The sequence below is a fragment of the Chiloscyllium punctatum genome, chromosome 44, assembly GCF_047496795.1.
Source record: "Chiloscyllium punctatum isolate Juve2018m chromosome 44, sChiPun1.3, whole genome shotgun sequence".
Classification (NCBI taxonomy): Eukaryota; Metazoa; Chordata; class Chondrichthyes; order Orectolobiformes; family Hemiscylliidae; genus Chiloscyllium; species Chiloscyllium punctatum.
This window is the reverse complement of record NC_092782.1, coordinates 49,800,339-49,817,839: the sequence shown is the minus strand read 5'-3', so window position 1 is coordinate 49,817,839 and position 17,501 is coordinate 49,800,339. Positions and strand designations below refer to the sequence as shown.

Here is a 17,501-nt window from a genome sequence, read left to right as displayed (position 1 = left end):
TTCTTTTAGTATGCTGTCTGTCTTGTCGGCCAGCTATGTGTGTCGTGGAATTTTTTTTTAAGAAGTAGTTATTTTAAATTCTCTGTTTGTTACATGTGGCTCATGACAGATTGCATTAAACTACCTCATTTGTTATGCAGAGAGGTAGCATGTTAAACTAGACAGCCTTGCTGTCACTGGATTAGCGAAACAATAATATTAAAACACGCAATAAGCCTTAAATTTGTTCAGTTGTTCCGAACCAGACTTTGCAAATATTCCTGACCAGACTTTGCAAATAACAGATCTTGGACACCAAATGTATAACTTAATAATAAATTGTTTATTTATGTTTAAGAATATAACTTCATCAGAACACAGATAAATGACAGGGCAATCTATTTAGATTTATGATCTCTGCCCAATCTTCTTTATGAGAGACTGTTGGATTATATTTAGAGACACAGATGAAAGATACATTTGTAAAAAAATTATCATTATCAGTTTGATAAACTAGGTTCAACACTGAATACCAGGTCTTGGATAATGGGTTCTATTATAGACAGATATGATTGTTTATCTTCCATGAAATCCAAAGGTAATGATCAATGCAAACAGCATCTGCAGACCTCTCAAGACTTGTGCTTTTTTTTTACAGATTTGCATTCTTTTCTCTGAACTTTAAACAAGTCAATGACTGTAGAATAATTGGAGAATGATAATCCCAGTCAAGAAGCTTCCAAAACAAAACTGCCTCTTATTCAGAACAGTTGAACCAATTTTTTTTCCTGTTCTTTTTTTTTCTCTTGCATCATTCTTTTGTGGATGGCTGCCCAACATCAGTCCTCCCTTCATTTGACCGATTTTGAAATCCAAGTAACTGCCAGTCCCTGACAAATTACTATGTCTATTCGTCTGCAATGCCCTTTGATCATCAACTAGGAACGAACTTTGATGATCTTTCCAGGCCAGTTCCCAAGAAACAATATCTGCTTTTGTTCTCTTTTGTTTTAATATAACAGCAGACTGTGGTCAAAGTTAAATTCTCAACTTAAACTCTCAGTTCCAAACCAAAACTGAGAAAACTACAAGAAAAATAGTGATGGTCTCAACATGTTGCAGAGGTAGGAATGTGTCAGTTGAAATTCTTTGTGTGCATGTCTCACAAAAAAAACTCATCTGGAACCCTACTTTATATTTTTGTTCTACATGTCTGAAAACTTCATTTGATGTTTGTGGGAACGTTGAATATTGCAATGTTCAGAACCTTGAATGAATGAGTTATTGAAACAGCCTTTGCTTGTGTTCAGAAAAACCTGAGCAGCATTTGGACTTTGGCTAATCTGTATGTGAATATCACACATTTTTTTAATGCCAGTGAAAGACCAACAAGAGAATCCCATCATCTCCCCATGACAGTCAAGACCATATTATCACTGTTCTTCCATCCTCAAAATGCTGAGGCTTAGCATTGACTGGAAGCCGAACTGCTGTTTCAGTACATTGCTTACAAAGAAAAGGTCAGAGATTGTGCACTGCAGAATTCCCAATGCTTTCTTAGCTCTAAAATTGTTCACCTTGTCCACGGTAGAATTTAGGAGTATGAGGGAATCCTCTGCACTTGCCTAAATGTTTGCAGCTCCAACAACTCTAAAGAAGCGATTTCTTAATATTATGTTTAGTGATTCAAAGTGTTTGAAGACCACTATCTGTGATGCTAGTTGAAATAGATTATTCACCTGGTAAAAGTGAGTAGATGTTTATCTTGCCTTCCCGTACCCAATATGGCTGATCAAACAGGGGACTGCATAGATCTTAATGAACATCACCACTACTTTTTACATGATGGGGAATTGAGTCAAGGCAATTGTCCAAGGGGAAATCAGGTTTTTGCACTGGGCCATTGTGGCCCAGATCCTTGGAATATTAATGATCTTAATAATGTAAAATAGGAATCAAAAATCACAGTTGTTGTTTGTCCTCTTGTTTTCTGTCTCAGGTCTCTGCAGTAGATTCTTTGGAGGGGCAGCTGCTGCAGGTCGAAGGATTGAGTGATCTGCGTCTAGAGCTCCACAGCAAGAAATTGAACATGCATTTGGTCCTGATTGACGAATTACACCGTCACCTGTATATTAAGTCCACGAGTCGTGTGGGCAATAAAAGCCGGGACAAAAATAAAATTGGGTCAGTATGAAATGCACTTATGAAGGCATGAAATAGAAATGGGAACAGAAAAACAAGTCCACTGCGTGACACTAAAATAAAATCAGGAATTGTTGGAAATGCACAGCAGGCGCATTTTGCAGATAGCATTTGTCGTTTTGGCATTATGGGATCACAGTTGAAAAAAATTTACTTTTTCTGTTTTGATGCTGATTGACCTTTGTGCGTTTTGAACTTGCTTTGAGGAGTTGTTGTGAATCTGATTTTTCTTTCATTTTGAGGATAGAAAAGTTATTTGAAAGATTGTCAATGTTTCAGTCATGTTTTTTCAAGAAATTATGTTAGAGAGTAGTTACAAGTAGTTAGCAGAATCATTCGTAGCTGACAATCTTCTCATAAGAGAATATTCCATCAGGTTAGATGAATAAGTAGTTCAAAATACTAAATATGTTGAATGTCATTTACACAATGTTCTGTATCTGGGAGGACATTTTATACTGTGATTTTTTAATGCATGTTTCTTATACTAGAACAGCATTTCATTGGACCTGTGCAGATTGTTATTAGATATCAGCCAACTGTTGAAAGCTTGAGTTGATCTTGATCTTTTTTTCTTAGGAATGGATGTGCAAGGAGCTCCTTGTAAGTTGCACATATGTTTCCTTCCAGTAGCGTATTAATGATTGTGTACTGGACTAGCAATCTGGAGGCCCAAGCTAATGCTTTAGTAACACGCAATGCCTTGACGTGCCCATTCCCAATCGGGATTGTCTCTGGGCTCTGTGCTTCTTCCTGGAAAAGAAATGACCTGAACCATCCCCAATCTTCAGCCTTCTCCACCTGGCCAAACATGTCCTTACTTTGAACAACTTCTCCTTTTAATGCGTTTTACTTTCATCAGCTTGAATGTGTGTCCATGGGGGCCCAGTTATGCCTGTCTCTTTACCAGGTATGTGGAACATTGCTTATTCCAGTCGAACCTGGGCCTCTACTCACAATTGTTTCTCCGGTGCATAGATTACATCATGTGATACTCCTCTCTCTCTTGTCTGGAGTTGGAAAAGTTTATTCACTTCTCTTCCAAATTCTACCCTGTCCTTTACCGTCATCTGGTCCATCTCTGGCTCCTTCCTTCTCTTCCTGGGCATCACTGTTTCCCTCTCTGGCGGTAAGCTCGCAACCAGTAACCAGTACAAACCTATGAACTTGCAGAGCTATCTTGTCTCCGTCAAAGACTGGATTAACTCTCCCAGTTTCTGAGTTTCCATTGCATCTGTTCCAATGATGCCAACTTTTACAAGGGGGCCTCTGAAATGTCCACATTCTTCCTCAACCAAGGATTTCTCATCACTGTGGTTAATAGGGCCCTCCATAGTCTATAACCCATCATCTTCTGTACTTCAGCCATCATCCCTTCTGTTTGGTTCAACAATGGCGATAGGATCCCCCGGTCCTTACTTAAAGTCTCACCAGCTTCCCTGTCCAAAGGATCATGAGCTGCAATTTCCATCACGTCCAATGGGATGCCAACACATATTTCCCTCCCATGTTAGCAATCTGCAAGGACTGTCCTCAGGGACACCTTGGTCCACTCCCAACACCACCTCATATTCCATGGCACCTTCCCAGGAAATCGCAAAATGTGTAACATTTACTTACTCCCTTCCTTCTCACTATCCAAGGGTCCAGACATAGCTTCCACATGAACCAATGATTTATCTGCACTTTGCTTAATTTAATTTATGATATTTGCTGCTTGCAGTGTAGTCTGCTTTACACAAGGGGGATGAAATGCAGACTGGTTGACTGCTTTGCAAAATGACTGCTTTGCAAAACAACTGCTTTCTGTCCTCAAATGACTCTGAGCTGCTTATTGTCTGCCATTTCAACACATTACAACATCTTGACTCAAGCGTTGCACAGTGCTCCAGTGAAGCTCCGTGCAGGCTGGAAGAACAGCATTTCATTTTCCACTTGTGGACCCTGCAACCTTGCGGATTGAATATTGAATTCCAAAATTTTAGGGCCTGGAGCACCTTCTCCCATGTCCTGACACCAACTGCCACACACCAAACCTGTTGTCACATGGGCTGCTACCAGAAACAACCCACTGTCAGCCACTTATCATTCCCATTTACAGCTCCTGACTCTCCCAGTTTGACCTTTTGAATGCCCACTTTATTTTTTCTCTTCCCTCTCTCTCTTTTTTTTTTCTCTCTGGGCACCATCTCCACTGAGCATTTACTCCATTTCACCCACCAACCCCCACCCCTACTGCATCCCACAACTCCAGCATATATATGAACCTTTTCTGAGCTTTAAGCAGATTGAAGGGTCATTTGACCTGAAATGTTAACTCTTCTGTCTCTGCACAGATGCTGCCAGACCTGCTGAGTTTCTTCAGCAATTTCTGTTTTTTGTGATTTTGAGCATCTGCTGTTCTGTTCTTTTTGGTTGAGTGCTTGTAGGAGGTTTCAAATCCCACGACAGCATTTAATATAAGTGTCATTTAATGTAATTTTGGAATTCAAAGCAAATCTCAGTTATAATCATGGAGTTCAGTGATTATCATTGAATGACATTGGTGAATGCATGAGCTTTCAGGAAAGGAAATCTGCTGTCCTTACCTGGCCTGGCTTACAGGCAGCTCCAATTCCATATAATGGGTTGACTCAACTGCCTCCTGAAATGGCCAAGCAAGCCACTCTATAAAGTGCGTAAAGCTTGGGCAATAATTGCTAGTTGTACCAGTGATGCTGAAGTCCCTGCTAAGAATAAAGAAAATAACTAAGGTCACTTAGGCAGGCTATCGGCTTGTCAGGGAATTGGGGATTTTGGAAGGTGGCTGAGAAATGGAGTTAATGCCCAAAGGTTAGCACTGATTATCTTAGCGGATGGCGTTGGCATCAGGGTCTGTTTTGGGAAGGGATTTTTAAAGAGGAATTGGAGTCTCTTGTTCAGTTGTGCAAGTCAGTTTTTATTTTGAGCTCCTTTGCCACACTTGAAGAGGCCAGAGATTGCTTTGAATTTAGTTTTCATGTGGGGCCCATGTGCCCTCTTAATTAAAGCTCAGATTGGAGACTCTTTTTTTTTTTTGCAAATAAGGTACAGCATATTTATAGATACTACATTACAATGGTCACATTCAACATTGGCATTAGTCCCTTCTGACTTGCACATCCTGTCCTGTGAATATACGATTCATGATTGACAGCTTCACGGTCCACCTTGGTCCTCCCATCATCTTGTGATGTTTACTACATCCCTTATCACCTGTCTTTGGGCTCTTTGGATTATTGACCATAGCCAAATCCCAATTGTTATGTTCCTTTCTATACATTTGTCAGATGCATCGTGTATTTGCTTGTCACAAATGACTTCTCAAATTCAGTCATGCAAATCATATCCCATGCTGATCTTCGTCCAGAAGATTAGAAAGGATGTTAATTTCTTCTAATTTTTATAATATTTGTAATATCAGTTCTAAGGTTAAGTTAGAAATAGTTAAACCTGATACTCTGATCCTGTGACAAGGCTAACAATTTCAGGAACAGCTTTCCTCTTAGGTTACTGGTGAAGTTGTAGTTGTTTATTCTCTTTGTCATGGTGACCGTTTTAAAACTGTTTCTGTCCTCCCTTTGCTTGGTTGTTTGTACTCTTCAGGTTGTTTTGTTTATACCTTTTTTGTTGTTCTAATCTTCTTGCTGAAGGAGAAGTTGTTTCTTCAGTGGTGTTTATCAAAACTAGTCTCCGCAGCCAAGGCGAGCTGCCTTCAGAACGTAAATTCCCTCGCATCTAATAAATATAAACTTGTTTGTATGAATATGTACTCTAACATGTAATTATAATTACTTTAAAAAGCCTCATCTCGGGTACGTCAAGCTTTCCCTTTATATTTCATACAGAAATCAGTAATCTCAAATCAGATGGTTTTCATCTGACTTGTCTTATCAGAGCCTTCCTGTTCGCTTTCTAGTCCCATCTTAGTAAGACTTCGGCATTTTGTTGTCTGGCTGAAGGCCAGGATTTGAGCAATATGAAATGCTACATCTAAAATTTCATGTTTCTGTGTTAGTTAAGTCGCTATTTGATTATATTCAACCACTGGCAATTACAACAGACTGTATGGTCTAATCCTGGTATTTTCTTCTAGTCTTAAGTGAAGCTTGGCAACCCTCTCAAAGCCTGAGATCATGGAAAACCAAGCATGTTTGACTAGCACCCCATTCACTCCTTCCTGTACTGTTTGGCAATGGCAGTAGTGTGTACATTGCAGCATACCCTGTCAGCAACGGCCAAGGCTCCTTGCAGTGGTACCTTCCTCTTATGGACCAGGCCTGACTCCCTTAAAACATTTTTCAGCAGGTAGCCCAGACTGTAACTTTACTATTTGTCTCAGTAAAGTGTACTGTGGATATGCCTGGAGTGAATTAGCTGGTCCAACTGCCACCTTTCAAGCAAATAGAATTTATTTACAAAATTATGGAATGAAGTTAATTGTTGTTTTAAGTCTGTCCGAGAGAGGCTGCAGTAGTGGGTATAGTGGATACTTTCTTGATTATATGTTTTTGGAGATAAATCTCTCGATTAAACTTAAAATATAAGCCATAGCTATTAATTTAACCTGGGGCAGTGTTTGTAGAGGAATAAGATGGTGTTATTTTCTGGGGCTGTAGATTGTGAAGGAGCAAAAATGGCCTTTGCAGTGATATGTACTTCTTGTCAGATGTGGAAGTTTAAAGAGAGTTTAAGGCTTATTGCGGATTATATCTGCCATAAATGCTGTTGGATGCGAATCTTATTAGATCGAGTGGATCGGTTGGAGAGACAGATAGAAGCGATGAGGAATTTTCAACAGCAACAGTATGTGATGGATGGCAATTATAGGAAGGGGGGAAAGTCTCAGATACAGTCACATCGATGGGGTTAACTCCAGGAAGAGTAAGAGCAGTAGGCAGCTAGTGCAGGAGTCATTTGTGGATATCCCCATTTCAAACAGGTATGCTGATTTGGAAAATGTAGGGGGTGATGGATTCTCAGGGGAAAGTAGCACCAACGCCATGTTTCTGGTATTGAGACTGGCTCTAATGCAATGAGGGGTACGTCAGCTTCCAAGAGATCAATTGTATTAGGGCATTCTGTAGTCAGAGGTACAGACAGACATTTCTGTGGCCAGCAGAGAAAAAGCAGAATGGTGTATTGTTTCCCTAGTGCCAGGATTAAGGATGTCTCAGAGAGGGTGCAGAATGTTCTCACGGGTGAGAGGGGCAAGCAAGAGGTCATTGTCCACATTGGAAGGGGAAAGGTTGAGATTATGAAGGGCGATTACAGAGAATTAGGCAGAAATTTAAAAAGGAGGTTCTCAAGGGTAGTAATATCTGGATTACTCCCAGTGCTAAGAGCAAGTGAAGGCAGGAATCTGAGGATAGAGCAGATGAATGCATGGCTGAGGAGCTGGCGTATGGGTCATTGGAATCTCTTTTGGGGTAGACGTGACTTGTACAAGAAGGACGGATTGCACCTAAATTGGAAGGGGACTAATATGCTGGCAAGGAAATTTGCTAGAACTGCCTGGGAGGGTTTAAACTAGTAAAGTATTGGGCGGGGGGCGGTGGGGTGTGACGCAGGGAGATAGTGAGGAAAGAGATCGATCTGAGATGGGTACAGTTGAGAACAGAAGTGAGTCAAACAGGCAGGGACAAGGTAGGACTAATAAATTAAACTGCATTTATTTCAAAGCAGGGGGCCTAACAGGGAAGGCAGATGAACTCAGGGCATGGTTAGGAACATGGGACTGGGATATCATAGCAATTACAGAAACATGGCTCAGGGATGGGCAGGGCTGTCAGCTTAATGTTCCAGGATACAAATGCTACAGGAAGGATAGAAAGGGAGGCAAGAGGAGGGGGAGTGGCATTTTTGGTAAGGGATAGCATTACAGCTGTGCTGAGGGAGGATATTCCCGGAAATACATCCAGGCAAGTTATTTGGGTGGAACTGAGAAATAAGAAAGGGATGATCACCTTATTGGGATTGTATTATAGACCTCCCAATAGTCAGAGGGAAATTGAGAAACAAACTTGTAAGGAGATCTCCGCTATCTGTAAGAATAATAGGGTGGTTATGGTAGGGGATTTTAACTTTCCAAACATCGAATGGGACTGCCATAGTGTTCAAGGTTGAGATGGAGAGGAAGTTGTTAAGTGTGTACAAGACAATTTTCTGATTCAGTATTTGGATGTACCTACTAGAAAAGGTGCAAAACGTGACCTACTCTTGGGAAATAAGGCAGAGCAGGGGACTGAGGTGTCAGTGGGGGAGCACTTTGGGGCCAGCAACCATAATTCTAATCATTTTAAAATAGTGATGGAAAAGGATAGACCAGATCTAAAAGTTGAAATTCTAAATTGGAGAAAGGCCAATTTTGACGGTATTAGGCAAGAACTTTCAAAAGCTGATTGGAGGAAGATGTTCGCAGGTAAAGGGACGGCTGGAAAATGGGAAGCCTTCAGAAATGAGAGATCAAGAATCCAGAGAAAGGATATTCCTGTCAGGGTGAAAGGGAAGGCTGGTAGGTATAGGGAATGCTGGATGACTAAAGAAATGGAGGGTTTGGTTAAGAAAAAGAAGGAAGCATATGTCAGGTACAGACAGGATAGATCAAGTGAATCCTTGGAGTATAAAGAAAGTAAGAGTATACTTAAGAGGGAAATAAGAATGCAAAATGGGGACACGAGATAGCTTTGGCAAATAGAATTAAGGAGAATCCAAAGGGTTTTTACAAATAAATTAAGGACAAAAGGGTAACTAGGGAGAGAATAGGGCCCCTCAAAGATCAGCAAGGCGGCCTTTGTGTGGAGCCACAGAAAATGGGGGAGAGACTAAATGAATATTTTGCATCAGTATTTACTGTGGACAAGGATATGGAAGATATAGACTGTAGGGAAATAGATGGTGACATCTTGCAAAATGTCCAGATTAGAGGAGGAAGTTCTGGATGTCTTGAAACGGTTAAAGGTGGAAAAATCCCCAGGACCTGATCAGGTGTACCCGAGAACTCTGTGGAAAGCTAGAGAAGTGATTGCTGGGTGTCTTGCTGCGATATTGGTATCATCGATAGTCATAGGTGAAGTGCCGGAAGACTGGAGGTTGGCAAATGTGGTGCCACTGTTTAAGAAGGGTGGTAAAGACAAGCCAGGGAAATATAGACCGGTGAGCCTGACCTCCGTGGTGGGCAAATTGTTGGAGGGAATCCTGAGGGACAGGATGTACGTGTATTTGAAAAGGCAAGGACTGATTTGGGATAGTCAACATGGCTTTGTGCGTGGGAAATCATGTCTCACAAACTTGATTGAGTTTTTTTTTGAAGAAGTAACAATTAAGATTGATGAGGGCAGAGCGGTAGATGTGATCTACATAGACTTCAGTAAGGCGTTTTGGCAAGGTTCCCCATGGGAGACTGATTAGCAAGGTTCGATCTCATGGGATACATGGAGATCTAGCTATTTGGATACAGAACTGGCTCAAAGGGAGAAGACAGAGGGTGGTGGTGGAGGGTTGTTTTTCAGACTGGAGGTTTGTGACCAGTGGAGTGCCACAAGGATTGATGATAGGGCCGTCTACTTTTTGTGATTTACATAAGTGATTTGGATGCGAGCATAAGAGGTACAGTTAGTAAGTTTGCAGATGACACCAAAATTGGAGGTGTAGTGGACAGCCAAGAGGGTTATCTCCGCTTACAACAGGATCTTGACCAGATGGGCCAATGGGTTGAGAAGTGGCAGATGGAGTTTAATTCAGCTAAATGTAAGGTGCTGCATTTTGGGAAAGAAAATCTTAGCAGGATTTATACACTTAATGGTAAGGTCCTCGGGAGTGTTGCTGAACAAAGAGACCTTACAGTGCAGGTTCATAGCTCCTTGAAAGTGGAGTCGCAGGGAGATAGGACAGTGAAGGAGGCGTTTGGTATGCTTTCCTTTTTTGGTCAGAGTATGGAGTTGGGAGGTCATGTTGTGGCTGTACAGGATGTTGGTTAGGCCACTGTTGGAATATTGCGTGCAATTCTGGTCTGCTTCCTATTGGAAAGATGTTGTAAAACTTGAAAGGGTTCAGTAAAGATTTACAAGGATGTTGCCCGGGTTGGAGGATCTGAGGTACAGCGAGGCGCTGAATAGGCTGGGGCTGTTTTCCCTGGAGCGTCAGAAACTGACAGGTGACCTTAGAGGTTTACAAAATTGAGGGGCATCTTTTCTCTGGGGTCGGGGAGTGCAGAACGAGAGGGCATATGTTTAGGATGAGAGGGGAAAGATATAAAAGAGACCTAAGGGGCAACTTTTTCACACGGGGTGGTACGGCGTATGGAATGAACATCCAGAGGATGTGGTGGAAGCTGGTACAATTGCAACATTTTAAGAGGCATTTGGGTGGGTTTACGTATAGCAAGGGTTTGGAGGGATCTGGGCTGGGGTGCTGACAGATGGGACGAGATTGGGTTGGGATATCTGGTCGGCATGGACGGGTTGGACCCAAGTGTCTGCTTCCATGCTGTACATCTCTATGATTGTATGATTCTATGAAACACCATGAACCAAAAATAGAATACACAAATAACTTATCCTAGCCAAAAATCTGTCAGGCTATCCCGACTTAGTGATGCTGTTCCAAAATACTTGCACCAATCCCAATAAATAGACCCTTAGCAAGGAGAGTAAAAATGATACAAAAAGCTTCCAGGTTACCAAGTCAGAAGGGCAGAAAGAGGGAGAGAGCTTCCAGTTTCAAATGTGACTGTGACTCCACTCACCCCTGAACTGCACTGGCATGCACAGGGAGAGAGCTGGCCACACCCCCTTGATTATACCAGTTATGTTTAGACATGTAAGCCTTCACCCAGAGGTATTATCTGTTAGGGGGAAACAAAAAGGACCGAAAGAAACCTTTGAAACCTAACCTAATCGGAGCCTGGCCAATTACCCCCTCTCTGAAAAGCATTCCAGGGCACAGTAATCTTGTCAAAGAACCTGCTTCGCGACACCTCTCTCTCCCTGCCTTTTTCAAAAAAATGAACCATCAATACCCAAAGATGGCTTCATTTTTCAAAACATCAGAAAATAGTGGTTAGTTCCCTAAAACACATACAACATGTACTGACTATGAACATGCAAACATGCAGAGCTACATTTGGATTCAGTCTGTGGTTCTCCTGTCACCGAACGCCTCCGTTTCTCGGTCAAGTCTCTACAAGGCATCTGCAAACATGTTTTCTCATCCTGCCACATGCACAATTTTCAAGTGAATGGCTGTAACAACAAGCTCCATCTAAACAGTTTGTCATTTTTGTCCTTAACTTTCTCCTCCAAGCTCAATGGTGTATGTGATTGTTTCAGATACGTTGCCGATAATATATCAACACTGAAATTTTGTAATGCCAACACAAAGCTCACAGTCTCTTTCTTGACTGTCGAATATCTCTGCTGACAAACGTTCAACTTCCTGGAGATGTACCCAATGTGTTTCTATTTTCCAGTCAACTTTCTGCAGGAGGACAGCGCCGACACGCTCATCTCTCGTATCAATAGCCACCTTGGAAGACTTTGCATAGTCAGGTGTGGCTTACACAGGGGCAGTGGTTAACATGGTTTTAAGGCTGTCAAATGTCTGCTGTCCACTGAAACTTTTTTTTTAGCCATTCAGTGAGTGGAGCAGCCACGCTATTAAAATTCAGTACAAACTTTGGATAAAATTCACTCAATCCCAGGAACCACAGTACTGCTCCTTTCCTTGACGGAATGGCAAATTCCCCAATTACTTTTTTCTCGCATCCCCTGGGGCCATTTGTCTGTGTCCACTAGCATGTTCACGAATGTGACTTGGGCTTTGGCAAATTCGCTTTTCGCCAAATTTATCACCAAGCCTGCCTTCTGACGTTGATCGAAGGAGTCCGATAAATGTTCTAAATGCTCTTTCCATGAATAACTAAAAATCACCACTAGGTCATCGATGTACACCACATGGTTGAGTCATCCGGAAATGGCCTTATTAGTTAGTCTCTGAAATGTGGCCAGAGCGTTTTTCATATTACGTGGCATGATGTTCAACTCATATCGTCCATTTGGCGTTATGAAAGCAGAAATTGCCTTTGCTCTCTCTGACAAAGGTAGTTGCCAGTAGCCTCTGAGCAAACTTAGAAGTTGTTTGTCTCATCTTTTCAACACTGTCTTCCAAGAGCGGAACTGGATGTGCATCAGTCTTTGGAATTGCATTGATTTTGCGATAATCCACCCAACTGTTGGGTACCATCCTGGTTTGGGCATTATTTAGTGTAGGTGAGCTCCAGTCACTGTAACTCGCTTTGATTCTGTTGTCTTGGAGCATGTGTTCAATCCTGTTCCAAACCTGTGCCAATTTTTGATGGTTATGTCTACAAGGATGTTGCTTAATCTGAACACCATCTTCTATATCTACATCATGCACAATTAGGTTAGTACTTCCCAGTTTATTTCCACGTATCTCCCCAAGTGAAAGTAATAACTCTTCCAGGTCTTTTTGATTTTTGTTTTAGCAAGTTAACTCGATGTATCCCAATTTTTGACAACTTCTTCATTGTCCCATTTGATTTGAGGAATGTCCAATTCAGAATCCTCTAAACTTGGAGAAAGTAGAGGTGTTGTAATCATTAGGACTTTCTCCTCTTGCTTTTCTTGCCTATCAAAGTGCCTTTTGAGCATATTCATATGACACACTCTGAGATTTCTTCCTGTGTTGAGTACCTCAAGTAGTTTACTTCACTCACCTTTCCTTTCGATTTTATATAGTCCACTAAACCTTGCTTTTAAAGGCTCATCTATTCCTGGAAGTAACACTAATACCTTATCCCTGATCGCAAAATTGTGAATTTTTGATTTCTTGTCCGCTTCTGGTTTCATTGCATGCTGCAATACTTTTAAATGCTGTCAAGCTAACTCCTCAGCTCTATTTAATTGTTCTCTAAAATTTGACACACAGTCCAAATGCATGGTCTCTGAATTCAGACTTAGGGATTTCCCCTTAATCGCTTTTAATGAAACTCTTGCTTCCTGCCCAAAAACTAATTCAAATGGACTGAATTTGGTTGATTCATTTGGTGCATCTCTGATGTAAAAATGTCAAATGGAATTCTCTTAGCTCAATCATCTGGCTAGTACTGTATAAGCCCTCAACATGATCTTTCATGTCCAATGCCACCTCTGTAGTGCTCCCTGTGATTCTGAATGGTAGGCAGTAAACTTGAATTGTTTTATGTCTAAGCTGTCCATAGCTACCTTGACTAATTTTGATGTGAAGTTTGATTCTTAATCTGACTGTATCTCTATTGGTAGCCCGTATCAAGTAAAAAAAAAAAGAGTAATTCCTCTACAATCCTGTTAGCTATAGTATTGTGTAATGGAAATCTATTTGTTACATCCATTGTTGTTAAAAATACTGATTCCCACGTTTTGTTTGAGGTAGGGCACCTACGCATAATCAATCACGACTCTTGTGAAAGGTTCCTCAAATGCTATAACAGGTATTAAAAGAGCAGGTTTTATTACCGCCTGTGGTTTTCCAATTACCTGACAAATTTTGCCAGTCTTGTAATATATAACTACATCCTTGTGCAGTGCAGGCCAGTAAAAATATCAGTATTTTAACCTGTGTTTTGCTCCCTCCTAAGTGATCTCCAAGTGGTATCTGATGTGCCACTCGTAAAGCCTCCTTTTTATATCCCACTGGCAATATGATTTGATGAAGTACTGCCCATTTCTCATCTTCCTGAATGTGTGATGGTCTTCATTTCCTCATTATGACATCATTTTTCAGGTGATAACCTCTGGGATGTGTTCATATTCCTTCTCTGGCTATACCTTTTGATACAACTGTTTTACAGCAGAAAGATGAAAATTTAACTCAATTAGTTTAGCTGAGCTAAAAATATTTTCAAGGCCACCATTTGCCTCCTGTTTTGTCTCAACTATCTGATCGCACACAATCTTTGCGAATGCTGCTTCAGCTTCCTTAGCTATACCTGTCGATCTGTCCTGTTTCAACTGGTGACTTTGTGACCTCGTTAGCACATAATCAGGAAAGATTCCAGAATTAGAGTCCTGCATTGCTTCAGTTACCTGCCTTTCCACTGGCGTTTCAACCACTGTAGGCAGCATGTCTACTTGTAAATCAGCTATATCATTCGCCAAGACAAATTGTATTCCTGAAGCTGAGAGTTTGTCCTTCACTCCTGTCACAAATTCTCTACTCTTTTCTAGACTCTCTGGCCTCTCTTTAATTGAGCGCTTTTTGTCTCACTGTGATTTCCCATTACCAGTACCTTTTCTGGTGATAGTCCCTCAGGATTATGTACCTCTGTATCCTTCAGCATCACAGACTGAATGGATCCTGTGACCCTTAATATTTTTACCCCTCCACCTGCTACTCCTGGCCTATGTGAATAAACTCTACCTTTTGCAGGTATGTTTTTCTAAGCAAATCTGGCACTTACTCCTTAACCAACCTCTGATCATCTTGTACATTCTGATGCAGCTTTCTAGATTCCTTTCTGCTTTCTTTTACCATTCCAACAAAGATCCCAGGCTTATCCTGTTTTCCTACATCTGGCTTTTTCCAAGCCCACCAACAATGTGATTTCTTGTGACCTACCTTACCACAATGAAAACACCGGAGCTTTTTTTCCTTCCTTTGTCCCTTTAAGTGTTTTCTTTTTTACCCTGTGGTAAATTATCCTTATGAGATCTACCTTTCCCTTTTCATGTGAGGTTTTCTCTTTGCCCCAGTTTTTATCCATCATGGACTGAAGTTGATTCTGGAAGCCAAACAGTGTTTTATGGACCAATGCATAACCATCAGCAGCTTCAGCTGCTAACCTTTCTGTTTTAAATCTGTGCTCTTCCACAATTAGCCTATATTCAACCTTCATCTCCATCCTTTTTCAGCTGACTTTCCTTTTTAAGTGTCATTTTCTGAAGTTCAAACTCTTTTCTTTCTCTTCTGCTAAAGCCCTTAGTTCATTTTCTTTCTCTTCTGCTTTTAATGATAACTCAAGCTGTTTCATTTCTGCTGCCCTTTCCTTCTCTCTCACCTCTAACTCAAGCTGCTTCATTTGCAATTGAATTTTTGCCATCTCTGCAGATCCTGATGGTGTTTCCAGCAGATTTCAATGCTGAGCTCTATCTGTAATCATCTCCTATTTCCTCATGATTGTAGGTAGCTTCAACTCCATCTTGTTTACTAATTCCTGTAGTTTGGCCTTACCGACTTGTGGTAAAACTTCCAAGGTCACTTCTTCCACCTCCAGAAAATTCTTGGTGACTGAATGAGCCATTGCTATTCCAAGCACTGGTTACCCAACCAAATCAAACCTGAAATAAAAAGCACAAACATCTACTGCTCGCTGTCGGAGTCCAAACAATTCGAAGTATAAACAAATCCCGCAAAGAGTGAATCAGGTGGTCTGACTGCCAAGTTTTAAACAAACAGAATGCATTTACAAAACTACAGAATGAAACACAATGAACTGAAAATAGAATACCTGAATAACTTATCCTATCCAAAAACCCAACAGACTATCCCAACTTCATGATGCTGTTGGAAAGTACTGCACCAGCCCCTGAACACGAAGAGTAAAATTGACATAAAAAGCTTACAGGAAACGAAGTCCGAGGGGCAGAAGGAGGGAGACAGCTTCCAGTTTCAACTGTGACCCTGACTCAACTGACCTGGAGAGCTGGCTACGCCCCTTAATTATTCCAGTTTGCTTTAAGACATGAAAGTGTTCAGCCGAAGCTATTATCTGTTAGGGGTAAATGAAAAGGGTCCCAATAAACCTTTCAAACCCAGCCTAGTTGGAGCCTGGCCAATGACCCCCTCTCTGAACAACACTCCAGAGCACATCACTATGCAAAAGGACCAGCTTTGCGTCACTTCCAAACCCATGATCTTTATCAACTAGGTGAGCAAACTAAACAATACATTAACTGCAGGCTCCCCATGAAATAGAATCATCCTGATCAGAAACTAGTTCGGTATCTTGTTGTTACTGTCACTGAATCAAAAATTCAATGATGAACGGGCTGCGTTTTGATGGACGCAGTCTGGATTTTGACACTGGGAGGAGCCCTTCAGTCACTGGAGAGGGCGATGGAGGATTTTTGCAATGGTCCACCCTGTGGTGGACAGAAGAGGTATCTCTCTGCACTAGTACAAAAGGTCTTCCCTCTTTTCTTGAGGATAATGTCAGTCTTGAAAAGAGAGCATTTGTTGGTTTTGTTCCCTTTTGTGTCATAAACACGTGTTCTGCTTTTCAAAAAAAAAATCTGCCACCTTTTATGAATGTTTTATAACTCATTATTATGTTAACTAACTAACCTAAAAAGACTAAACAGCCCAACTTTGACTGTGAGATCTGACTTGTCCAATAGTATGATCAGCTAGGAGCAGAACAATTTGTACCTTCCAGTTGACAGAGATGATAATCTTTTGAAGGTCAGTTAAAGACCGTATGTTGGAGGTTGCTGCTGCGATATACTTTGCTTTAATTGATCCTTTCTTGCATATGTGATCTCATCTCTGTCATCTGGAAAGCAGAACAGACTCCTATTACATGAAAGAAATTAAACAGGTTCTCTCTCTTCTCTCCTGATCTTCCCCATTCTTCCCCGCTGTTGAGCAGATGACACTTGTGTTGGTGCCCAAATTCAACATTTGAAACATTCATGGAAGCATATGAGAGAATGGGCCTTCTGTCAAACATCCAGAAGACAAAAAGAAAAGTTGCCTACATGCTTACTCTTCAGTTACCACATTGTGCTGATTACATGGAAAGTTACTTTCCAAGGGCATGCTGAATGTTTATGCCTAGAATTTTCAGCGTTAACCAATGATTAATTTGCAAAAGTGATGATGGAAGCAATGAGAATTGAAAACAAAGTTCAACCAAACCTGAGAATTTCTGATACCAATAATGGACAATTCATCTTTGAACAGCTTCGAGCAACAAAAGCTGTCTTTTCACTTAAGTTAGATTTAAAACAATAACTCTCAAAGATTTAATGTAAAGATGAAATCATAAAGCAGGATAGATCCTGATGTATTTCATGGGGTATGGTGATATTAATAACTGTCATGAAAGCACACGATTCTGGATTAGTGGTGCTGTAAGAGCACAGCAGTTCAGGCAGCATCCAAGGAACTTCGAAATCACTTGAGTCTATCTCATTCAAGGTTCTTGGATTTCTCTCATACTGAAGTGTTATGTTGGATATTTATGGCTCAGTTGCCTGAAGAAGAGTACTTTCAATCATTACAGGCACAGTGGATTGCTCCAACAA

The 17,501-nt window shown here is 41.0% G+C and overlaps 1 protein-coding gene across 1 annotated transcript in view; it reads left to right on the top strand.

Annotated features, from left to right (window-relative positions):
* The window catches only part of exoc4 (exocyst complex component 4), a 567,281-nt gene that overhangs the window by 32,724 nt on the left and 517,056 nt on the right, over positions 1-17,501 (top strand). Inside the window, exon 3 of the mRNA XM_072562911.1 lies at positions 1,979-2,163. Within this exon, the coding sequence (XP_072419012.1) occupies positions 1,979-2,163 (185 nt within the window). The remainder of the gene's footprint in view (positions 1-1,978; positions 2,164-17,501) is intronic.